This window comes from Microcaecilia unicolor, chromosome 5, assembly GCF_901765095.1.
Source record: "Microcaecilia unicolor chromosome 5, aMicUni1.1, whole genome shotgun sequence".
NCBI classification, from domain to species: Eukaryota; Metazoa; Chordata; class Amphibia; order Gymnophiona; family Siphonopidae; genus Microcaecilia; species Microcaecilia unicolor.
The window spans coordinates 217,144,547-217,169,912 of record NC_044035.1 but is presented as its reverse complement, the minus strand read 5'-3'; the positions used below and the strand labels follow the sequence as shown (position 1 = coordinate 217,169,912).

Below are 25,366 nucleotides of genomic sequence, written 5' to 3'. Positions count from 1 at the left end.
AGGCTGTCCTAAGTTGCCTGGATAACTATCAACTGGCAGCAACTGCTACACCCAGATGTAAGAACATTAATGTAGCCATACTGGCACACACCAAAGGTTCATCAAGCCCAGTATCCTATTTTCAACAATGGCCAATCAAGTCATAAGTACTTTGCAATATCCCAAACGAGTAAACAGATTATCCTAGAAATAAGCAGTGAATTCTCCCAAGTCCATCTTAATAATGGCTTATGAACTTTTCTTTTAGGAAATTATTCAAACCTTTATTGAACCCTGCTAAGCTAACTGCTTTATTCAGTGCCAATATGCAGAGACAGAATCTTATGGGGGTGAAAGAATCATTCTCCAACCATCCCCTCACTTCTCTCAACTATTTTCTTTCACATTCCCTCATGTAATTCCCATCCCTTGGGAGGGGAAAAACATTTCAGCTGGAATAAGAGACAGACTTAGACAGACGCTTCAGATAAAATCTTTATTGGTATATCTCTAAGTCAGTACAAAAGTGATTGTTCCCTCTGGAGCAGTTTTTGTCACACAGCCAGCAAGACGTTCAGGCTGAGCTACAAGGTTGCTCAGTTTGGCTTTCTCATTCTGCACTTATATACTGTTCTAAGTTTAATTTCTCCTAAAACATGTGATCTATTCTAACATTGTTCATATAAGGATATTTCCTGTTTTCTTCATTATACATAAAAGGTTATTTCCTTTATCTTACCATCATCTCCTGTCCCAATACACGTGCACACTTTGTGATAATTGGCCATTTCCTTATCTCAAACTTGTGATCACTTCATGCAGCAACAGCAAACAAGTTGTATGAAACACCTGGCTTCTTCTTCCTTAAATGCATATTTGTGGAAGAACATTTCCTTCTTTGGAGGGTCCTCAGCCTCACTCACCGTCAAGGTTATATCAATTTTATCTGCTATACATGGGCCACGTGGAGGGGATAATCGAACGGGGCGTCCATGTTTTCCTGGGGCCATCCTCGCAGAACAGCTCCATGAAGGAGCGGGGAAACCTGTAGTATCAAAACAAGCCGGGCGTCCATCTTTCATTTCGATAATACGGTAGGGGATGCCCAAATCTCAACATTTAGGTCGACCTTAGAGATGGTCGTCCCCAGTTTTTGGCGATAATGGAAACCGAGGACGCCCATCTCAGAAACGACCAAATCCAAGTCATTTGGTCGTCGGAGGAGCCAGCATTCGTAGTGCACTGGTCCCTCTGACATGCCAGGACACCAACCAGGCACCCTACAGGGCACTGCAGTGGACTTCACAAATTGCGCCCAGGTGCATAGCTCCCTTACCTTGTGTGCTGAGCACCCCAAACCTCCTCCAAAACCCACTCCCCACAACTGTACACCACTAACATAGCACTATGGGGTGAAGGGGGGCACCTACATGTGGGTACAGTGGGTTTCTGGTGGGTTTTGAAGGGCTCACATTTACCACCATAAGTGTAACAGGTAGGGGGGTGGGCCTGGGTCCGCCTGCTTGAAGTGCACTGCACCCACTAAAACTGCTCCAGGGACTTGCATACTGCTGTCATGGAGCTGGGTATGACATTTGAGGCTGGCAAAAAAATGTTTTAAAGTTTTTTTTTTTTTAGGGTGGGAGCAGGTTGGTGACCACTGGGGGAGTAAAGGGAGGTTATCCCCAATTCCCTCCGGTGGTCATCTGGTCAGTTAGGGCACCTTTTTGAGGCTTGGTCGCAAGAAAAAATGGACCAAGTAAAGTCGGCCAAGTGCTCATCAGGGACGCCCTTCTTTTTTCCATTAATCGGCCGAGGACGCCCATCTCTCAGGCACACCCCAGTCCCACCTTTGCTATGCTGCCAACACGCCCCCATGAACTTTGGTCGTCCCTGCGACGGAAAACAGTTGAGGGTGCCCAAAATCGGCTTTCTATTATGCTGATTTGGGCAACCCTGAGAGAAGGACGCCCATCTCCCGATTTGTGTCGGAAGATGGGCACCCTTCTCTTTCGAAAATAAGCCTGATAGCTTCAGTTCCTCAAGTGTTTTCCTTGTTATGTGATTTACCAGAAGTGCACAACAACACTTGCTATTTCTAGAGAAATTAAACTTATGTACTCTATGTACAAGCAGAAATAGGGAGAAACAAAAAAACGTATGCCCCTCTGCATACAGGCAGCAACAGCAGTAGGGAAGAATATACACTCATATACTCTCCCATCCCCACATCTAGCTGTACCCTGACTGCTCTATCCCTTTGTGTACACATCAGACCCCCATGATCTCCTCTCTCCCTTTACATAAGTACATAAGTAGTGCCATACTGGGAAAGACCAAAGGTCCATCTAGCCCAGCATCCTGTCACCGACAGTGGCCAATCCAGGTCAAGGGCACCTGGCACGCTCCCTAAACGTAAAAACATTCCAGACAAGATTATACCTAAAAATGAGGAATTTTTCCAGTCCATTTAATAGCGGTCTATGGACTTGTCCTTTAGGAATCTATCTAACCCCTTTTTAAACTCCGTCAAGCTAACCGCCCGTACCACGTTCTCCGGCAATGAATTCCAGAGTCTAATTACACGTTGGGTGAAGAAAAATTTTCTCCGATTCGTTTTAAATTTACCACACTGTAGCTTCAACTCATGCCCTCTAGTCCTAGTATTTTTGGATAGCGTGAACAGTCGCTTCACATCCACCCGATCCATTCCACTCATTATTTTATACACTTCTATCATATCTCCCCTCAGCCGTCTCTTCTCCAAGCTGAAAAGCCCTAGCCTTCTCAGCCTCTCTTCATAGGAAAGTCGTCCCATCCCCACTATCATTTTCGTCGCCCTTCGCTGTACCTTTTCCAATTCTACTATATCTTTTTTGAGATACGGAGACCAGTACTGAACACAATACTCCAGGTGCGGTCGCACCATGGAGCGATACAACGGCATTATAACATCCGCACACCTGGACTCCATACCCTTCTTAATAACACCCAGCATTCTATTCGCTTTCCTAGCCGCAGCAGCACACTGAGCAGAAGGTTTCAGCGTATCATCGACGACGACACCCAGATCCCTTTCTTGATCCGTAACTCCTAACGCGGAACCTTGCAAGACGTAGCTATAATTCGGGTTCCTCTTACCCACATGCATCACTTTGCACTTGTCAACATTGAACTTCATCTGCCACTTGCACGCCCATTCTCCCAGTCTCGCAAGGTCCTCCTGTAATCGTTCACATTCCTCCTGCGACTTGACGACCCTGAATAATTTTGTGTCATCGGCGAATTTAATTACCTCACTAGTTATTCCCATCTCTAGGTCATTTATAAATACATTAAAAAGCAACGGACCCAGCACAGACCCCTGCGGGACCCCACTAACTACCCTCCTCCACTGAGAATACTGGCCACGCAATCCTACTCTCTGCTTCCTATCTTTCAACCAGTTCTTAATCCATAATAATACCCTACCTCCGATTCCATGACTCTGCAATTTCTTCAGGAGTCTTTCGTGCGGCACTTTGTCAAACGCCTTCTGAAAATCCAGATATACAATATCAACCGGCTCCCCATTGTCCACATGTTTGCTTACCCCCTCAAAAAAATGCATTAGATTGGTGAGGCAAGACTTCCCTTCACTAAATCCGTGCTGACTTTGTCTCATCAGTCCATGTTTTTGTATATGCTCTGCAATTTTATTCTTAATAATAGCCTCCACCATCTTGCCCGGCACCGACGTCAGACTCACCGGTCTATAATTTCCCGGATCTCCTCTGGAACCTTTCTTAAAAATCGGAGTAACATTGGCTACCCTCCAGTCTTCCGGTATTACACTCGATTTTAGGGACAGATTGCATATTTCTAACAGTAGCTCCGCAAGTTCATTTTTTAGTTCTATTAATACTCTGGGATGAATACCATCAGGTCCCGGTGATTTACTACTCTTCAGCTTGCTGAACTGACCCATTACATCCTCCAAGGTTACAGAGAATTTGTTTAGTTTCTCCGACTCCCCCGCTTCAAATATTCTTTCCGGCACCGGTGTCCCCCCCAAATCCTCCTCGGTGAAGACCGAAGCAAAGAATTCATTTAATTTCTCCGCTACGGCTTTGTCCTCCTTGATCGCCCCTTTAACACCATTTTCGTCCAGCGGCCCAACCGACTCTTTGGCCGGTTTCCTGCTTTTAATGTATCTAAAAAAGTTTTTACTATGTATTTTTGCTTCCAACGCTAATTTCTTCTCAAAGTCCTTTTTTGCCCTCCTTATCTCCGCTTTGCATTTGGCTTGGCATTCCTTATGATCTATCCTTTCTTATCCAAAAGCCCTCAGAACACTTCCTCCACCACTCCCATCCCAGCAAGCAAAAAAAAAAAAAAAAAAGGTATCAGCTTTTCTTGATTCATTAACCTTTAATTCTGTGCATTCAAGTAGATTAATATGGTAATCAGATTACTTTTTCACTAAAACGACACTCTCCCTCTAGGTCTAACCCCAACAGACCTTCAATTTTTTGACCTTCTATTCTTATGTTCTTTCTTTACTTTTCTCTCTTTATCCTTTACTTTTTTTCTGTTTTTTTATTTAGGTTTCCAATTTTAATTTCTCTAGACTTTCTTTATATTTGTTCTCCCCTTTTGATTGCTCCACTTCCTTCTTTCAATCAATCATTCTACACTCTCTACATTCCAGATTTTTCTACCCTGTTACTACTTATCTACCTTTGTTTATATAATTTATTTAGAGTGTTTAAAACTCACAAGTCTCAACAAAAAGCGTACAATGTGGGCTACAACAACATTGATAAGGTTTAGAGTTCTATCTTTGGGTGGAACTTTTGTGTTTGATCCTGTAGGTGTCTTTAAATGCTGTTAATTATGTTTTTTTTAAATCCCAAAAAACTACTGGAAAGTATAGTTGCTAAGGCAAGAGAAAGTCTCCTCCAGAGGATCTCTCCTTTGTCTCTTTTTTTTTTTTTTGAGGGAGATGGCTAAGACCATTCCATTTAATTTGGAGGTCAAGGATGAACCCAAGGCTGAGATGTTTGATGTCCCTGACTATGATGTGCCTCCCAAGGAAGCTGTGACAGTGCCTATGCACTTTCAGGCAGCATAGATGAAAAACTGGAAGACACCCCCCCCCCCCTCTATGCAGTCAGTTCCTAAGAATGCAGACTCTGTGTCAAGTCCAGAAGGCTCCCGGATTCAAGAAGCAGCAGGTTCCTCACCATTCCATGGTGGGAGAATCTGCCCTGAAAAGGGCCAAGAGTACTGGAACCCACACCTTGGTGCTCCCTCTGGAGTTTTGTGGTAGAAATGTTTTTCAGGACTCTATGCTCTTATCCCATATAGTCCTACCAGCTCTACATGAGCATCTATTTGCAGAACTTGGTGCACAGTGTAGCAGAGTTTGTGGACACTTTGCTTGCAGAACAGGCTGCACATCTCCATGAGTTAGTAGCCAAGCAGAAGGAGTGTCGAAGGCACTGGGCTTGGGCAACCTATGATGCTTTTGATGTGGCATCCACTTCACTTTAGATATCGGCATGTACAGTCTTACCTGCCTGCGTGTTTTGGACCTAGAACCTGCAGTTCAGGAGAAACTGATGGACATCCTTTGCTAAGGTGACAATCTTTTCGGGGACAAAGTAGAGAAGGCAAGTCCCTGTCTTAGCCTACTCCTTCTGCAGCCTCCACTTCTCAGAGGTTTTTGGGCAGCAGCCATAGGAAAACCTAAAGGTGTAAGATTTTGGGCGACAGTACCAAGGTAATAGTCCCCTGCTAGACTCCAGAGAAGCTTTTTTTTTCCAATGGGCTGGAGAGGAACACTGGATTTTCTGATGCCGACACCAGCATCCAGCAAGGCACTGGCATTGATAAATTGGCAACAGGCAGAGCATGGGCCTCCAGAATAGGCTGGGGTGGTACCATGGTTGACACCAATGCCCTTGATGCCTCAGCATTGTGCTGAAAATAAATAAAACTTAAAAGGGCTAGCAAAACTAAGGAACAAAAGAAGAATTTAGAATAAGGGTTCCGTGTACCTATGGAAAAAACCTACAAGGCACAAGCAAAAAAAATGGACCATACTCAGGAGAGCTGAAAGAACACGACTTCTCTGCTCTGTGGAAAACAAAGGTCTGCTGGTCCTGCATGACTGAGTTAGGTGGGAAGGCACCTACTCATGCACAGAACAGATTGCCAAAAGCCTTTGGGTTTTTATTGTTTTTTTGTTTTGTTTTTGTTTTTTAGAACCCTGGGTAGCATCTGTACTAGGCTTTTTCAGATGACTTCACCTACATGTGGTCAGTGATGTTTTTCTTGTCCTTGGACAATTTTACAGATAATTTTTTTGATAGATTCAGCAATTGTTTTGAGAGTTTATCTGCAGATAGCTAGTGGGATTTTTTTTTTATCATCTACTGTAATTATTTTCAAGTTTTGTTCTTATGTATTTGATTATGTATGTTTTTAGTTGTAAACCACCTAGAATTGTAGATAGGCTGGATATAAGATTAAAAAAAAATTCCTGAAATTTTTCCATAAAGAACCCCTTATAAAGAAAGATTTCAGGTCTATCTTTAAGGCACCTTGGGGGCTGAAGATATAGATATGTTAGTGGATTTTATTTCTAAGGGTCCTTTGCCTCAAACTATAGAAGGATTAGGTAAAGAGGTAAAAAGAGGGATGCTGGCAGAACACTGGGAACATAAGGAGTTGACCACACCAGGGGAGGGTGGGGCTGTGTCGGTGGGGGAGGTGTCTGAGGGTAGGAAGAGTAAGGAAAGGGGAAATCCTTGAAGACGGGAGGGTGGTTTTTGTGGGATGAAACTGTGGCACCTGGATGGATGGCCTAAGGCTGTTGAGTAGAAGGAAAGAGTGAATGGGGGGGGGGGTGAGATCTGATAAGGAAAGGAGATGAGAGGCAAAGGCAGTTAGAAAAGTGCATGACCTTAATCACAAAGTAACAGTAAATCAACTGCTAGAGCTGCTTCTCCCACAGAACTATATAATGCCATTTTTGGATGGGGTTAATTTATCTTCCACCTCCCACCAAATGAAGAAACTTCACTTCTAAAGAACAGAAATATCCTCCAGATCACATCCTCTCTTCCTGTGACTACAGCTGCCTTCTAGTCAGTGCCTTTTTTGTGGCAAGGAGTAGCAGGCACGGGGCTGCAGTGCTAGGCCACGCGTTGTCGACTCTGTTGATCCCCTGCCCCGGAAAAGGAAGATCATGTCAGAGGGGCAGGGGATCAGCAGGGCTGACAGTTCACGTCTAAGCACTGTGGCCCCGTGCCTTTTACTCCTTGATTTACCCGCTGCTGCTGCTCGTTGGGAAAAGCAGCAGTGGCTGCAGGAGAGATGCTGGATAGGAAAGAGGGAGCAAGGGGGCAAATGCCAGATGGAAGTGGGGTGGAGAGAGACGGGGCAAATGCCAGATGAAAGTGGGGAGGAGAGGAGGGGCAATGCTGGATGGAAGTGGGGAAGAGAGAGGGGCAAGCTGTAGGTAGATACAGTCAAAAGAGGGAAATTGAAGATTCGATAGTAAGAAAGAACTAAATGTGGACAGAAGCAGTAAAAAAAAAATAAATAAATAAATCGAAGAAAGATTAAAGGAAAAGGAGGAAAGAAAAATGACAAAACCAAAAACAGGAAATCCTGGCAATAGAGTTAAGAGAAGACGAGAAAAGTAGAAACCAGAAACCAGGACCAACACAATTGAAAAAAAAAAAAAAAAAAAAGTACATGGCCAGACAACAAAGGTAGAAAAAAATAATTTTTAGTTTAAGATGAAGTAGTACGGTAGCTGTGTTAATTTTGTTTTATTTGTAGTTGTTAATTTGTAATGTAGTGAATAGAATATGCCAGTTTTTGAAATTTACATCTGCTATGTAAAGGGGATGGGACGACTTCCCTATGAAGAAATGCTAAAGCGTCTAGGGCTCTTTAGCTTGAAGATGAGACGGCTGAGGGGAGATATGATAGAGGTCTATAAAATAATGAGTGGAGTTGAACGGGTAGACATGAATAGTTTGTTTACTCTTTCCAAAAATACTAGGACTAGGGGGCATGCGATGAAGCTACAAAATCATACATTTAATACGAATAGGAGAAAATATTTCTTCACTTAACCATTATTAAATTGACTTGGGAAAATCCACTGTTTATTTCTGGGATAAGCATCATAAAATGTACTGAGCTTTTCTGGGATCTTGCCAGGTATTTGTGACCTGGATTGGCCACTGTTGGAGACAGGATACTGGGCTTGATGGACCTTTGGTCTGTCCCAATGTGGCAATACTTATTTACTATCTTTATAGCAGTACAAAGGGAAAATATTTGTTTTTCTGGTATTATCCTGCATGTATGCTAAACGTCTGGGGGTTTCAGTTGAATTTTTGTCTGCATATTTTTTTAGTTTATGGTTTCTCTTAGGGGTTCTTTTGTTGGACCCTAGGTACTTGTGTACTATTTTCAATTATGTCTTTTTATATGCTCCTTGGCTAGTATAATGGATGTGGCTACTATAGGAGTGAAGCCATAGATACCGACCACGCCCTTAAGGTTGGCGCTGTATAAATACTAGTACCTTTTTTCCTACAAAAAAAAAAAAAAGCACTGCTTCCAGCGCTCTGCTTTCACTGCCACCCACCGACTGGATCCTACCTACAGTCTCTGGCCCAGATGCACTAAAAAATCGTTAGAGCCCTTCCCTTATCGATTCCCTTAACGAATCAGTAAGGGAAGGGCATGCATCAAGGAATAGGAATGCAAATGAGCTGCTCGTTGTAACTCACTTGCATTCTCTATTCCATCGGTAAACAGTCGGCCCGTGGAGCATGCGCAGAGCAGCCAAGCGTTATGCTGGCTGCTCTGCGCACACCAAGAACGTCCTTTATGGACGTGCTTCACTTTAAAAAACAAAACTTAAAAAAAAAAAAAGATGAGCGCGTTTACCTCAGCTCAGCCCCCCCCCCCCCCCCCCCCCCAGCAAGAGAGGGCTCAGCAGTTCCCCTTTCACAGGCTTCCTCCCTCCCTCCGTGTGTGATCGGAATCCAAGAAGAAGGCACAGCTCCCGCCTCCAGGTCTATCTCGGCCAATCACAGCGCGTTTAGCTTGGCTAAATGCATTGTGTTTGGCACAGGGACTTCCAGGTCTCAGCTGAGTGAAGCACTGCCAACAAAGACATTTTTATTATTGCAGGAGGGAATGACGGCCAAAATGGACGTTTTTTTTGGATGGGCGTCTCTTTTGGCCGTCATTCCCCACCCCCCCTGCAATAATAAAAACGTCTTTTTTGGCAGTGCTTCACTCAGCTGAGACCTGGAAGTCCCTGAGCCAATCACAACGCATTTAGCCGAGCTAAACGTGCTGTGATTGGCTGAGATAGACCTGGAGGAGGGAGCTGTGCCTTCTTCTTGGATCCCGATCACACAGGAGGGAGGGAGCCTGTGAAAGGGGAACTGCTGAGCCCTCTCTTGCTGTGGCTGTGCAGCTTTTCAGTTCGATTCTCGAGAAATGTAATTTTTCCTTCTGCTCTGCCTCCTCTCACTGCTCCATTTTACGCTTGTCTTTCTCTCTGTTTTATGCTTGCTTTAAATTTGTCTGGCTTGCGCGCATACTTAACGAGAGGTACAGACCTCTCGTTAGATTTTCCAGCGTTAAGGCAATCGGAAAAGGTTAGTGCATCTCATTACAATAAGGTTTCTACACAATTTGCTCATCTGCATTCCGTTTTCGTTAGCTGCTACCGTCGTTGGAAAAAAAGTCTTTAGTGCATGCCAGGGTTTACTACTTGCTCGTTAATGGCTTGTTAAATTTAGTGCATCTGGCCCTCTGTTGCTAGAGCTGCCTTTCTGTCTTCAGTGTCTTCCATTTGGCTGGATCCTACCTGTAGTCTCTGCTGCTAACTACAGTGAATGCATGCAGAGCAGGTTAGGCTCACTCACAATGAAAGGAGGGAGAGGACTGAACATGTGGTGTGTCTGTAGATGAGGAAACAGATTGGGAGGTGAGGCACTTGTGGGACGGCAAGTTTAAGGGGTAGTTTGGACCATGTAGGTGTAGTTGTGGGGGACCAGATTTGGAGGTAGGGCAATTTGTGGGGTAGTTGAGCACTTGCATGGGATTATTTTAGGGGTTAGGGTAATTTGTGGAGTTTTGTTTCAGTTGTGGGTATGGTAATGTTTGGGGTGTGGGGTAGTTTTCAGGGGTGGGGCGGTTTGGGATGGTGTGGCATTTTCAGGGAAATGGTTTGGGGCAGTTGCAAAGGGTAGATTGTGGGGATAGAGCAGTTTACATGCAGAGAGGCAGTTGTAGGGTAGATAAAGCAGTTTGTGAGGTGGTATGGCAGATGTGGGAGTTTTGGGGGATGGGAGGACATTTTGAGGGGGTGGGTTTTGTGAGGTTGAGGTAATTTAGGGGCTTGGAAGAATAGGGAATTCTTCCCTTTAAACTTCCTTGCCCTGTTCTCCAACTGCTACATTTCACTCTAAGGAGCCCTTTTACTAAGCTGCATAGGTGCGTACACACGTCAGTTTTGAACTACCACCTGGCTACCGCGTGGCCCAGGTGGTAATTTCATTTTTTACGCGCATCCACTAAGCACTTGGGAAATTTTCCAGTGCACGGCACTAACCAAGCAGTAATCGGCATTGTACGCACATAGATCATTAACGCCTGGTTAATGCAGGAGACCTTACCGCTAGGTCAATAGGTAGTGATAAGGTCTCAGGCCCAAAATGGACGCACACCAATTTTGATTTTGACACACGCCATTTTTGTACAAAAAAAAGGCCTTTTTTGCAGGCACGCTGAAAAATGGACCTGTGCGCATCCAATACACGCGTCTACACCAGCGCAAGCCATTTTTCGGTGCACCTTAGTAAAAGGACCCCTAAGTTTCAATGCAATAGAAGATGGAACTCCTTTTCCCACAGAAATGTGCTGAGACATATTTGGGAGGGGAGCTGAATTGTCTCAACCCCACCCCCCCTTGTCCAATTTGGTTTGTTTTTGAACTCAGTGTGTCCTTGTTATTGCTTTCTCTCATAAGTCAAGATTCATCCCATTCTATTAATTATTCTCTTCTACAGAAGCTGGAACTCCTTCTCCCACAGAAATGCACTGTATCATTTTTTTGAGGCGAGTTTATATCTCTGGATTCCCAAATGTGATTTGGCCCATTTTTGAACTTGTTGTCTTTTTCTATCAGTTTTTCCCTCATGCCAAGTTTCATCCCATTCCATTAAACTTTTGAAGTTTATAACCCAGACAGACATTCTTGACCCCTTTTGTAGCAGGAGTATAACCAGATCTGCTGTTATATTTGGACTGGCCCACAGTTGAGTTGGCCTTCTGAAACTACACCTCCCTTTTATCCTGCATCTTGCTCCCTCTCCTCTGCCCCCAGATCTGGCATTTGCTGCCGCCACCATAGCTACCCCCCACTCCCTGTGTACCTCAGCTATTTCATGGGTGAATGCAGTGGCACGCATCCACTACCTGTGCTAGTTCCACAGACTTCCCTGATACGTCCGCCCTGACGTTGCTTACTGTTTCTCTCTGGAGGGACACAGCAGAGGAAGGGCATGCGCAGACAGTGGATGCTTGTCGCTGCCCCCATCTGCGGTTGGAGTTGCCAGGCCATGGGTGGGTGAGCGGGGGCAAACTCTGGATCCAAATGAGGGAGAGAGCAAGGCGGCTACTGTTGGCTTGTCTTGGCTGGGCCTGTGCCCACCCAGGCCCACCCATAGCTACACCACTGTTTTGTAGAATTCTTTCCAATTTTCATTGGGTTGGAAATAATTAAAAAGGGGACTATCATTAAGATAAATGTGTGTTTTGTGTGTGTGTGTGTGGTTATTTTTTCTGTTTGTGTGTGTGTGTTTTTTTCTGTGTGTGTGTGTTTGTGTGTGGGAGTTTAAAGCTGTGGAATTTATTGCCAGGGAATTTGGACAAGGCAGCCATCACGGCTGAGTCTAAAAGGGGTTTACACAAGTTTCTGGATAAAAAGTTCATAATTATTAACAAGGTATACTTGTGAAAAGTCACTTATTACTGTATTAGCAAAATGCTATTCTTTAAGACCAAGTGCATTTGTGACCTTGATTGGCCTCTGTCAGGGACAGGATATTGGACTCAGCGGGTTTTTAGACTGACCCATCACAGCACATCTTATGTTCTTACCTGGACTCAGCCTCTGCTGTCTGCCCTTTGCTGTGGTCAATCACATGCATCTGAGGAATATCTGGGGCATAGATCTGCACATCTGCTCCATTTCGGCTGAGGTGAACCAGGATACTAAACGATAAATAGTAAAAACAATATTAAGGTGCTTATTTTAGAAGCATTATTCGAGTTTTAGATGTGCATAATCAACAGTTAGACATTATCCTATATAATAACTAGTCGTAAAGCCCATTAAAACGGGCAACATTTTTGTTGTGAAAAATGTAATGAAATAGCCAAAGTAAGCCATCAGAGTTCCTCGGAGTGTGTATGTTTGAGAGAGTGTGTGCGAGAGTGACTGTGTGAGAGAGAGTGAATGTGCGAGTGTGTGTGTGTGACAGAGAGAGAGAGTGAGACTGGGTGCGAGTGTGTTTGTGAGAGAGTGTGTGTGTGTGAGAATGAGTGTGTGCGAGTGCGTAAGTGAGACTCAGTAAGTGTGTGATAGAGAGTGTTTCACACAGATACAGTGTGTGTGACAGAGTGTGTGAGACAGAGTGTGAAAGTATGTGTGCAATACACAGACTCTCTGTGAGACCCAGAGTGTACGAGTGACTGTGACACACAGAGAGTGAATGTGATACAATGTGAGAGACAGTGTGTGAGAGTGAGAGAAAGACACCGACTGTGAGAGTGTGCGTGACAGAGATACCTCCCCCCTCCCTCTCTGGTGTGAGGACCCCCCCTCCCCCCCTAGTGTCAGGACCTCCCTCTCCCCCCTCCCTCTCTGGTGTCAGGACCCCCCTCCCCCTCTGGTGTCAGGACCTCACTCTCTGGTGTCAGGACCTCCCTCTCTCCCTCCCTCTCTCTGGTGTCAGGACCTCCCTCTCCCCCCCTCCCTCTCTGGTGTCAGGACCCCTCCCTCTCTCTGGTGTCAGGACCCCTCCCTCTCTCTGGTGTCAGGACCTCCCCCATCCCCCCTCCCTCTCTGGTGTCAGGACCTCCCTCTCCCCCCTCCCTCTCTGGTGTCAGGACCCCTCCCTCCCTGGTGTCAGGACCTCCCCATCCCCCCCCCCCCCCTTCTCGATTTATGCCCTCACTCTCTAAAGGGACCGAGAGCCGTGCATCGCCTGATGCATCAATCTTGGCGCTGTTGTTGAGCTCCGATGCGCGGGAAAGTTCCGGGCTTGCCGAAGCCGCCACACTATCAAAGCAACGCGCGCCACACACTCCCGCTGCATTCCTCCGCTTGCCGCAGCAAGCGCAGAACAGAGTGCTAGCGTCAGAGATACTGGGTGCATTTTATCAGCGGCAGCATAGGTACTGGGTGGTAGCGGCAGCGAAGCAGGTGTAGTCGGGAGAGAGCATATTCCCGCAGCGGGTATGGAGGCACGGGAAGAGGTGTGACGTGCTGCGCTGTTCTGCGCACGCACGCCAGTCACTCTTCGCTGACGTCACGTAGAACGCCAGAGCCGGAGGAGGGGCGAAAGGGGCAGGGCACAAGGGTGGAGGCGGAGCTTGAAAGAGAAACAGAAGCGTTGAGGGGCGGTGTAGCCGAGAGCGTCGTGACCAATGGCAGGGAAAGAAAGGTTGGAGTCCTCCTTGGGCGTGAGCGAAGGGGGCAGATCCACGGAGAGCATGTTGCTATGCCAAGCCGGCGCGCGGGTGTGCTCACGCGTTCCTGCGCTGGGCGCGGGGGAGGGGGGACCTCAGGAGTCGGAGCGGCGCGAAAGAGGAGGAAAGCAGGTGACGGCCGCAGCTGCCCCTCCAGGCCCCATGGGAGGGTGTGTGGGTAGCCGCCACAACTCCTCAGGAGGGAGGGAGCAAGGACCCTGAAAGTCGAAGGCAGGGAGGGAGGGGGGGCCCCTGGCTCACACCCTCATTCTCACACATACACACACACACACACACACACATTCTCTCTCTCACAGACACACTCGCACCCAGTCTCACTCTCTGTCACACACACACACACATTCACTCTCTCTCTCTCACACAATCACTCTCACACACACTCTCTCAAACATACACACTCCGAGGAAAACCTTGCTAGCGCCCGTTTCATTTGAGTCAGAAACAGGCCTTTTTTACTAGTATTACATAAACAACTACATCCCAATTTTAAAAAGCCAAGATATAAACAACAAACTCTAAAATGTGCACACAGCAAGGGGGCATGGTCTGGGTGTTTTTTGGATGAGACTATAGCAAGCCCATTCCAGAAATGGAATGCATGTCTATATCCAGAAAAGATTGAGTTTGGGATTTACACCTTCTATCTGGTACATCAAGCTTTCAGAAACTACTCCAATTGTGCAGCACTTCCCTGGAGAGATTGAGATCATCCCCTTAACCCCTCAGTGGTTGATGTGCCCCCCACCACCAACACAGCAAGGGATACGGTTATGTTTCTAAAATGGCTAACAACATTTAATGTTGCTATTTCATAAACAATTTATGCACTAGCACATCAACCAGGGGACATAAATAGTTTGCCTGTTGAAATTGTAGATGGTTACAATTCTAAAATGGATGTTCCTACTACACGTAAACAGCACATAAAGGTCCATTTCCCCATGCATTTTAGAACAGGCTCTGTGTAGCATATCAATTTTAGAAATGAGGATTTCACAAAAACACTTTTTCATATTCTGGCCGAAATCTTGCACACCAACACAGCCATCCTCAGAATTGTTTGCCACTCCATCCATGGAGTTAGGTCTTGTGGAGAGATGTGGAAGGCTGCAAGTAAGTCTCACGTCAGACTGCTAAACTTAAAGAAGCTATTTTAAGGGCAAATAAGTCAAACTAAAAGATAAGCCAATGCATAAGTTAAATCAAAACCGTGTAGATAAAAAAATATTACTGTTACTATATAAATGATTAAAACATGAAAATATCATAGACAGTAAAACTGTAAAATTTAAATACATGCACAAAATAGTCAATCATATAAATAAATGAAACAGAAAGCATGAACCTGTATGCAAGTGCACCTATTGTTTGGTGTGGTGTACTTAGACATTGACAGGCTGAGCTATTTTTCACTCTTATTGTATAGTGGAACATTCACAAAACTTGGAACAAACATGCATATATGTGAGGATTCTCTTTGTAGAAGAGGGTGAAAACATGACTAAAAAGGATTTTAAACACACCTTCCCCCTTGTAGTATTAATTTATCCACAAACCTAAAAGTAGTAAAAAATTGTTTTTCAAAACCGGCATAATTCTTATGAAAGGTATCCAATGCAAGAAACTTAAAAGTATTGTTAAAAAGTAAAACTACTCACAGTTACCGCACTCGGGGGGGGGGGGGGGGGGGGGAGGGGCTTTTACAAAGGTACACTAGCGTTTTTAGCATGCGCTAAATGCTAGAGACACCCATAGGAATATATGGATATCTCTAGCATTTAAAGCATGCTTATTTTTAGCATGTCTTTGTAAAAGGGACCCTCTGTTTCCAGAGCAGCACTTCTCCACAAGCCAGTTAAGAAATCAACTATGCTGTATTTTCAAGCTTATAGGCTTCTTTTAAAATCCACGCTAGCGATTCCCATGCAGCAAATGCAATGAAGCCCATAGGAACTGAATGGGCTTTACTGCATTTGCCACACCAAAATTGAAAGTGCAGCTTTGTAAGAGAAGCCCTATATGCATTACACAAAAGGTCAGAAGTTACAATCTTAAAAACAATTTTTAAAATTCATCAAATTCAAAACCAATCAAAAATCAGTGAAAACTAAAACCTAATAGCAAAATGATCTTCCAAAAGGTAAATTAACGTCTATTAATGCATAAAAAGCTAGATTCTATATATGGTGCCTGAAAAATCAGCACCAAAAAAGAATACACATAGGTGTCTTCTATAGATGTATTTTATAGAATAAGCCTAAATTTCCGTATGGACTATAGCATATGCTGAGAACCCGTCCATGTTTTTTTCACATTTTTAACTTGTTTCTGAATGTTCATTTGATGTTTCCTATTTTTTGCAGTGTTTCCCGATTCTGATGACGTTATTCACGTCATCGTAGCAAACACAAAATAGCTACTGGAATGCATGTTTCCTATTGTTTGCAGTGCTTCCCAGTTCTGATGATGATGTCATTCACATAATCGTAACAAATATGAAATGACTGCTGTAATGCATACGATTTTTTTTTCTTTTAGCATTTTTCTGGCAATTTTAGCAGTGTTTCCCCACAAATTTTAGCAATTCCAAGTCAGCAAACACTGCTTTTACTGAATTCCATCTCTGGATTGAATTTTTAACAATTGTTCAGAAAACAACACATTTTTAATTTTAATAGCATAAACTTAGAATCTTTTTAACACTTTCCCTCTGATTCTATAAAAGTTGCCAAAAACTGCACATGCAAATTTAGGCACACATCCGATTTGCACATGCAATTTAATAGAATAATGATCAGTGATCAAATTAGTGCCAATAATTGGCTTTTTATCAAGCAATTAGATTTAACTGGAACATACATGTCTAAAATTTACATACGACCTGAAAAAGGGGGTGCAGAAATGAGATGGTCATGGGCATTTTGGGGTGGCTCAGGGGGTTGGTTTTGAGTTATGCAAAAAATTATGCAATATGGGTGCTCAGTGTGTAAATTTAGGCATGGGCATTTGCACCATGTTTTCATTGGTGCAAATGGTTGTACCTAAATGTACACGTGCCTAAACTGTGCCGAACTTTAGGCGCTGTTTATAGAATACCACTTAAGTAGTTGGGGGGTTTTTCAGCGCCAACATTTATAGAATTCACTTCTTATGTGTTAATAGACTAATTTTACCTTTTTGAAGGTCATTTTACTATTAGCTTTTGGTTTTTGACTAGTTTTGATGAATTTTAAAAACTGTTTTTTTAATATTGTAACTTCTGACATTTTGTATAATGCACATAAGCTTGAACCCCCCCCCCCCCCCCCCCCCCCAGAATGGTTGATTTCTTAATTGGCTTGTGGAGAAGTGCTGCTCTGGAAATAGAGTGCGGTAACTGTGAGTTGTTTTACTTTTTAACCATGTTTTTAAGTTTCTTGCATTAGATTCTTTTGATAAGAATTATGCCCGTATTTTGTTAGCCACTCTGATTTGTAGATCTGTGGGACAAAAGATTTTATTTTATAAATAAATAAATAAAAAACGTGGACCAAATATTTAGCTGACAGGGCATTTGCTGTCCGCCACCAGTAGTAAACCCAGATATTCAATGACAGGCCATTTCCGGTGACCGGCATTGATTATCCAGGTTTACTTTGGCCACTAAAAAGTTAACTGGCTATGTCGATATTCAGCGTTAACCGGTTAACGTTTTAGCGGTCAAAGATAGGCCTGCAAGGTGGTTTGGTGCTAACTGGCTATGTTGTGTGATATAGCCCATTAGTGGCTAACTGGGATATTCAGGTTATCTCCTGGTGATTATCTGCAGTTAGGCGCTTAAACGCTATTTAAGCAGCCAGGAGCTGTTTCTGAATTACTGGAGCTGGCAATAGTTGCAGTCCCTGTGGCACTGGAGCAGAGATGGAGCAAGCAAAGTCTCAAGGATTCCCAATAAGGATTCCCAGAGAACATAACTAATGTGTTACTTCTGCTGATTTTTATATTGTATTTTTATTTTACAAGAAAGAAGTTGCTTACGCTGATGCTTCATGGATTTCTGTCCCATCATATACACCACAGCCAGACAAGACCTGTGGGAAGACAAGCAAGGTTGCATGTTATACAGAGATGCTGTGCATTTATGAAGGTACACAAGATACTGAAGAAAATTAGCTGCCTATTCTTCCCCCTTTTCCCTCTCTCCTCCCCCTATTTCCCCCCCTCTGTACTTTTTCCTGTCAGAAAATTCTTTTTCACAGAGAGGGTGGTTAATGCCTGGAATGCCCTCCTGAGAAGGTGATGAAGATCTGTGGCATGGGATGACCACAGGGGATCTCTAATTAAAAATTAATAGTATAAAAAACAAAGCTTAAAGGTGCATGTCAAGTGGTGCTTAGACAGCAGCTCTGGCTATATCAATTAAGGCCGGTGTTGGGCTGGCTTTTATGGCCCGAGTTCCGCATATAGCAATCCGGCTTAGGATGGGCTTTGACAGAAACGTCAATAATTTGGAACGTGAGGACAGTGCCGGGCAAACTTTTAAAGATGGATTCAAATAGGATTTGATGGCAACTCCTGTAGTTGGAACATAAGAATAGAGTAGGACGGACTTCTATGATCTATGTCCCTGAAACAACAAAGAAAGACCGTGATCAAGTATATAATATCATGTTCAATGTTGATTCAATCTAGAATTGAGAATGAATGAGGCTGTTGGGCAGACTGGATGGACTGTTCAGGTCTTTATCTGCCGTCACTTACTATGTTAACTCTCTTCCCCCTCCTCTTTTCCCCTCTTTGTTTTCTTTCCCTTCTTCTCCTCCTCCCTCCCTTTTTCATTCCCTTCCCTCTTTAACCCCCTTGTTGATCCTTTCCTCCCCCTTTCCCCCACTTTTCCATTCCTCCTTCCCTTCTCCCCTTTTTTTCATCCCCTCCTCTTATTGTTCCTTTTCCTTTTTCCCTCTGGCCACACTGCACAACACAGAACAAGTTCTGAATTTTGTATGCCTGTAACTCAGAACTAGGCAGTACCTTAAAAGGTGGAGGCTGGGATATTTGCATGCCTGTAACTTAGCACGTGGCTTGAACATATGGATGTCTATAACCCAGAATGTGGCTTGAATATTTGTTAAGCGTGTAACCCAGTACAAGGTTTGGATGTCTACAAGCCTATAATTCAGAATGAGGCTTGAACGTTTGTATGCCTTAACCCAGAATGGGGGTTCAATGCCTGTATGCATGTAATCTATAGGCTTGGAGATTAGATTGAGAACCTATCTGGCCCATTAAGTAGGCTGAATCCATAGACGGGGCTTGCCACCACATTGGTACACCCAAAACAATAGTAAATGCTATTGAAAACAATAACAAAAGCTTATTAAAAATAATGGACTGCCTATGCATAGTCCATCTGTAAAAAGTCTAAAGCTGTTCTAGTTGGATAGGCAGTGCCTTGTAAGGTAGAGGATAAAGGAATTGTTTTGAAAGCTTCCCATATCTAGATATATTATCATGAAATAAAATTGAATATCACTAAAACAGCACAAAGATTTATTGTAGCCGGTAGAAACAGCAGTAATAAACTCTGTATTTTGTGCTCATTTTTCTACACTGTTCTATAGAAGACAGGAACACATGGCCAAATTTAAGTGAGGATATCCTGTTTCCTGACGGGTGGAATTCTTTGCTTTATTTATACAGCAGATATATCTTATTTGTCTTTCAGAAAAGCTCTCAAAACATATCTTTTTGATCTTTTTTTATATAAATAATGCAGATTTGTATTGAAATTCCTTGTTGATATTCCTTTTAACTTGATTCCTGTAAATCCTGGAAGTGCCCAGTATCTTTTAGATTGTATACTGCCATTTAACTCTTTTTTTAGGGAACTTGTGGGATAGAAATATACATTGTAATTATTCATTTTAACTGTTGTTGTAATCTGCCTTGGGAAGCCTGGTGTTATAAAGATGGAATATATTGTAATTAAATGGAAGTAAAATTAAACTCTCCTTTCATTGGGGCACATAGAATCACATCTTCTCCTCACATCTTTTGTAGAAGGTAAAATTATGTCTTATCTGATCATTTTCTTTCCATTAGTCCCTCAGATCAATCCAGAGACTTGTGGGTTATGCCCCTCCTCTAGCAGGTTAGATAGAGAGAACTCCGAAGTTTGCCCTAAGAGGGCATGTGCAGCCAAACTAACTTCAGTATAACTATACCAAAGCAGTAATGAACTTCAATTGAACTGTAGAACTCTCTCCTGCCTCTGGAAAAGCAGCATAAACTGGAGAAAACACTCCTAGCTGCTATAGAAGAAACAATGAACATAAAAACATAAGACCTGCCTATAACCGCTCAACCGAGGAACGTGAACAGAACATACTGAATGATAACCAAACCGAGCAGACCCTCATAAAGCGAAATCCCAGGGAGGGACTCTGGATTGATCTGAGGGACTAATGGAAAGAAAATTATCAGGTAAGACATAATTTTACCTTCCATAGCATCCCCAGATCAATCCAGAGACTTGTGGGATGTACCAAAGCAATCCTCATCAAGGGTGGGACTGGACTGCCCCAGCCGACAAAACAGGAGCCCCGAAAGACACGTCTTGACGAGCCGCCACATCAAGACGGTAATGCTTCGCGAACGTATGCAAAGATGACCAAGTCGCCGCCTTACAAATGTCCTCCAACGGGACGAACCGACACTCCGCAAAAGTAGCAGCCTGAGCTCTAGTAGAATGTGCACGAACGTGGAGAGGAGAAGACTTTCCCATCCCCAGGTAAGTTGATGCAATCGCCTCCCTAAGCCACCGAGCGACTGTGGCCTTAGAGGCCATGTTCCCTTTCTTATGCCCTGCAAAAAGGACAAACAGATGATCTGATTTCCGAAACGGATTAGTCGCTTCCAAATAACAAAGTATCGCTCTCTTAACATCTAAACAGCGTAGAGCCTGAAAGTTGTGCAGATAATCTTCTTGCTTGAAAGATGGCAAAACCACTTCCTGGTTAATGTGAAACCGCGTGACCACTTTAGGAAGAAAAGACGGCACCGTCCTCACTGACACACCTGCCTCTGAAAAACGGAGAAACGGATCCCTGCACGAAAGTGCCTGGATCTACGACACCCTTCTAGCTGAAGCCATTGCCACCAAAAACACCGTTTTCAACGTAAGATCCTTCAATGAAGCTTTTTTCAGGGGTTAGAAAGGAGATCGTTGTAATGCCCTCAAGACTAGATTCAAATTCCACTCTGGCACCACCGGAACTTGAGGAGGTCTGAGGTGTCCTACCCCTCGGAGAAATCTTACTACATCCGGGTGCGAAGCTATTGAGCATCCTCCCAAACGCCCCCTAAAGCAAGCCAAGGCAGCTACCTGAACCTTTAAAGTGCTTAACGAAAGCGCCTTATCCATTCCCTCCTGTAAGAATGCCAATATAGATCCGAGAGAGGCCGAATGCGGTGAAATGCCCGCCAAAGCACACCAGGCCACAAACATCCTCCAAATTCGAGCATACGCTGCCGAAGTTGAGCGCTTGCGTGCCTGTAACATCGTGGTAATAACTGCTTCCAGATAACCTTTACGCCTCAGCCGCGACCTTTCAATAGCCAAGCCGTAAGCCCAAACTAGGCGTGATCCTGCATGACTACCGGACCCTGACAGAGAAGATCCGGCAAAGGAGACAGATGAAAAGGTTCGTCGATCAGAAGACGAATCAAATCCGCATACCAAGGACGCCTGGGCCAATCCGTTGCAATGAGAATCACTGGACCCGGATGCCGAGCTATCTTGCTGACAATTTGACCGACCATCAGCCACGGAGGGAAAACATACAGGAGCTCTACCGGAAAACAGCTGAAGAAGAGCGTCTATGCCTTCGGAACCGAACTCCTTGCCTCTGCTGAAAAAGCGGGTTACCTTGGCATTGGAGTAGCGAGCCATCAGATCCAACACTGGAATCCCCCAATGATCTGAAATCTGACTGAACGCCTGCTGGGAGAGCTCCCACTCCCCGGCATCCAATCGATTCCGACTGAGGAAATCGGCCTGAACATTTAGCACCCCTGCTATGTGAGCGGCTGACAATAGAACTAGATGCGTCTCTGCCCAACGACACAGAACAGACGCCTCTTCCGCCAGTGGAGCACTGCGAGTTCCCCCCTGTCGATTGACGTACGCCACCGCCATCACGTTGTCGGAGAGAATTCTCACTGGATAATCTCTTAATAGATCCTCGAATGCTAGGAGAGACAACCGGATTGCCCGAAGCTCCAGAAGATTGATCTGCAATCTGGACTCCGATAGAGTCCAACTGCCCTGAGCTGAGTGCCCGAGACAATGAGCTCCCTAACCCAACAGACTGGCATCAGTCGTTACAACTCGCCAATCTGGAGTCGCCAGAGGCATGCCCCGCATCAGATTGTCCAACCTGAACCACCAACAGAGAGCAAAAAGAGCTTGAGGAGTCCAGGAAAGTCGAATCGAATAATCCTCTGAAAGGGGAGACCACTGGCTGAGCAGATGCCATTGCAGAGGACGCATGTGGCTCCAGGCCCAAGGCATGACTTCGATCGTCGCCGTCATAGACCCCAGCACCTGAACATAACCCCACGCTGTTTGAGCCGTCATCTGCTTGATAGAAGAAATCTGTTTCAGAAGTTTCAACCGTCTCTGCTCCGGAAGAAAAACCCGACTCTGACGCTTGTACACATTGATCGTGAGACTGAGCCCGGATCAACCAATCGTCGAGATAAGGGTGGACTTGCCATCCTCTGGCCCTCAGAAAGGTTGCCACGACCACCATCACCTTGGAAAATGTGCGAGGTGCCATGGCCAGACCAAAGGGCATAGCCTTGAATTGGAAATGCTGCCCTAACACCGCAAAACGCAGAAATCTCTGGTGCGGAGGCCAGATGGGGATGTGCAAGTAGGCTTCCTTTAGATCGAGGGATGCCAAAAATTCTCCTGGCTGAACTGCCGCTAGCACTGACCGAAGCGTTTCCATCCGAAAGTGACACACTTTCAGGGCCTTGTTGACCGCTTTAAGGTCTAACACTGGCTGAAAGGACTCTCCTTTCTTTTCCACTACAAAGTAGATAGAGTAACGACCTTGATGTGCTTTGTCCACAGGCACGGGTACCACTGCCTCCAGACGCAGCAATTCTGCCAAGGTGTCTCGCACTGCTGCACTCTTTATTGCAGATTTGCAAGGAGACTCAAGAAAACTGTCTCCTAATGTACGATCGAATTCCAGCTTGTAACCTTCCTGAATAATGCCTAACACCCATTTGTCCGAAGTTACCCTGGTCCATTCCTCTCCAAACTAAAACAGCCGTCCCCCTATTGGTGGAGAGGGCAGGACCAGGGCCCCATCATTGTGGACCTCTAGTTCCTTGCTGATTTTGGGAAGCTGGAGGGGGAATTCTGCGCTCTGGACGAAAGGACTGCTGAGGCTTCTGAGAAAAGCGTGTCTTTTGAAAACCTCCGACCTTCCCAGGTCTATAACGCTTGGCATCTTTAAAGCGAGGACGAAAAGACTTCGTCTGGGATCTAGACTTGTCCTCCGGCAAACAACCTTTAGAATCCCCAAGATCTTTAACAATTTGAGCCAATTCCTGACCAAACAGGAGTTTCCCCTTAAAGGGCAAGCGGGCCAACCTAGATTTAGAAGGTAGATCAGCCGCCCAATGCTTCAACCAGATCCAGCATCGAGCTGAGACCGCAAACAAAATACCTTTAGTGGACGCCCGGAGAATATCGTATAACAGATCCGCCAAATAAGCCAAGCCCGACTCCAGAATCAGAAGAACTTCTATCAATTCCTCCGGCGAAGCCGCCTTCTGTACCCAAGACAGGCATGCTCTGGCCGCGTATGAGCCGCAGACCGAAGCTTGCAGTGTCAAAGTCGCGACTTCAAATGAAGCCTTAACCGCAGTTTCCAACTTCTTCTCCTGCGGATCCCTGAGAGCTGTGCCTCCCTCTATGGGCAAACCTGTCTTCTTTGCCACCGCTGAGATTAAGGAATCTACTACTGGGAGACGCAAAGAATCCAAATCCTCCTGTCTCAAGGGACAAAGCTTGGCCATAGCCCGGGCTACCCGAAGACTAGCCTCTGGGGAATCCCACTGAGCCTGAATTAACACCTGCATAGCCTCATTAATATAAAAAGATTGAGGGAGCTCTAGTCCCCGACATAATAGAAGAACTGACCGCGGGGGGAACCGCAGAATCCGGGGGAGACAAATTCAGGACTTGCAATGCCTGAACAATTAAAGGAAGGAGCTCCTCCTTCCTAAACAGCCTGGCCGCGGTGGGATCATCCCAATCACCTGTGGGCAACTCCCCCTCTTCCAACATATCTGCAACAGATTCCCCTGACCCTGGGTCACCATCCAAATCTGAATTTCCCGAAACATCAGTCCTGGGATCCTCCAACTGCAAGCGGGACCTCTTAGCCGGCTTTTGAGACCAGTCAGAGCACGAGTGAACGGAACCCCCTAAAATGGCTGCCGCCTGACCGTCTCCCTCTGAGCGCAACAAAAATGCTTTATGCATGAGGAGGACAAACTCTGGGAAAACCCCCCCATACTTGCTCCATGAGAGAAGAACCAGAACCGTCGCATACGGGCACGGACCCAGCTGATCCCGCCGCTATACTCTCCTGCGCTATTGGCGGTAAAGTAAAAATGGCACCGGCGGAACCTCGCGCTGCTCCCAACACCTTTCCCACCAACCGATCCTCGCTGCCTTCTGGCGTTCCGACGGCTGGACCGCGTTCTCCCTCGAAAAACCGGTTTCCCTACCGCCGCGGAGCATACCTCACAGGCCCCCGACGCCGACCTCCATGCCCCGCAGCGCGAACAGCGCTTAACTGACTCAGACGGAACGGACATTTTCAAAGTCCTACCTTCTCCCCAGTAAAAACCTACTCGCGTTCCCTTCAGCTGAACGGTACAGGCAAGTAAACCAAAGTAGGGCTGGAGAGGACTATTCCGTCTGATTTCTTCGGGTTTTTTTTTTTTTTTAAGAGGCAGGAGAGAACACAGCCAATTTCAGAATCACCGAAATAGAGGCTGACAGGGGGAGAAGGGTAGGGACCTGGCACCACCAGGTGTATCCCGAATGTGCTCCTGCACCTCAACCCCAGAGAAGGCTCAACACACCCGAGGGAATGGGATAGGAGCTTCACACACCAGAGCTGCATTTTATGCACTCCTTCTACCTGCTAGATAGAAAGAATACTGAAGTTAGTTTGGCTGCACATGCCCTCTTAGGGCAAACTTCAGAGTTCTCTCTATCTAACTTGCTAGAGGAGGGGCATAACCCACAAGTCTCTGGATTGATCTGGGGACGCTATGGAAGTTTACATTTTAGATATACAAATGGATTATTCTGTTTTGAGCATGTTCAGGTCCAAGTGGTTTTATAAGTCAAAATAATAAAATTATTTTGTTTCATGTGGATTTCTCATTTGTTGAAATGTAACCAAATGGGCTATAAGCCCCAAATACAGTCCATTGGTTTTCCTATATTTTGTTCTTGTGATGACTTATACTGTGCAAAAACTGGAAAAACTTGTCTCTTCTATCTGGTCAA

General features: G+C 45.1%; 1 protein-coding gene across 1 annotated transcript in view; it reads right to left on the bottom strand.

Moving 5' to 3' along the window:
- Positions 1-25,366, bottom strand: part of GATD3A (glutamine amidotransferase like class 1 domain containing 3A) — a 95,786-nt gene that overhangs the window by 45,905 nt on the left and 24,515 nt on the right. The window contains exons 2-3 of the mRNA XM_030203769.1: positions 17,800-17,852; positions 12,169-12,282 (exon numbers count right to left, since the gene is read on the bottom strand). Coding sequence (XP_030059629.1) covers positions 12,169-12,282; positions 17,800-17,852 — 167 coding nt within the window. The remainder of the gene's footprint in view (positions 1-12,168; positions 12,283-17,799; positions 17,853-25,366) is intronic.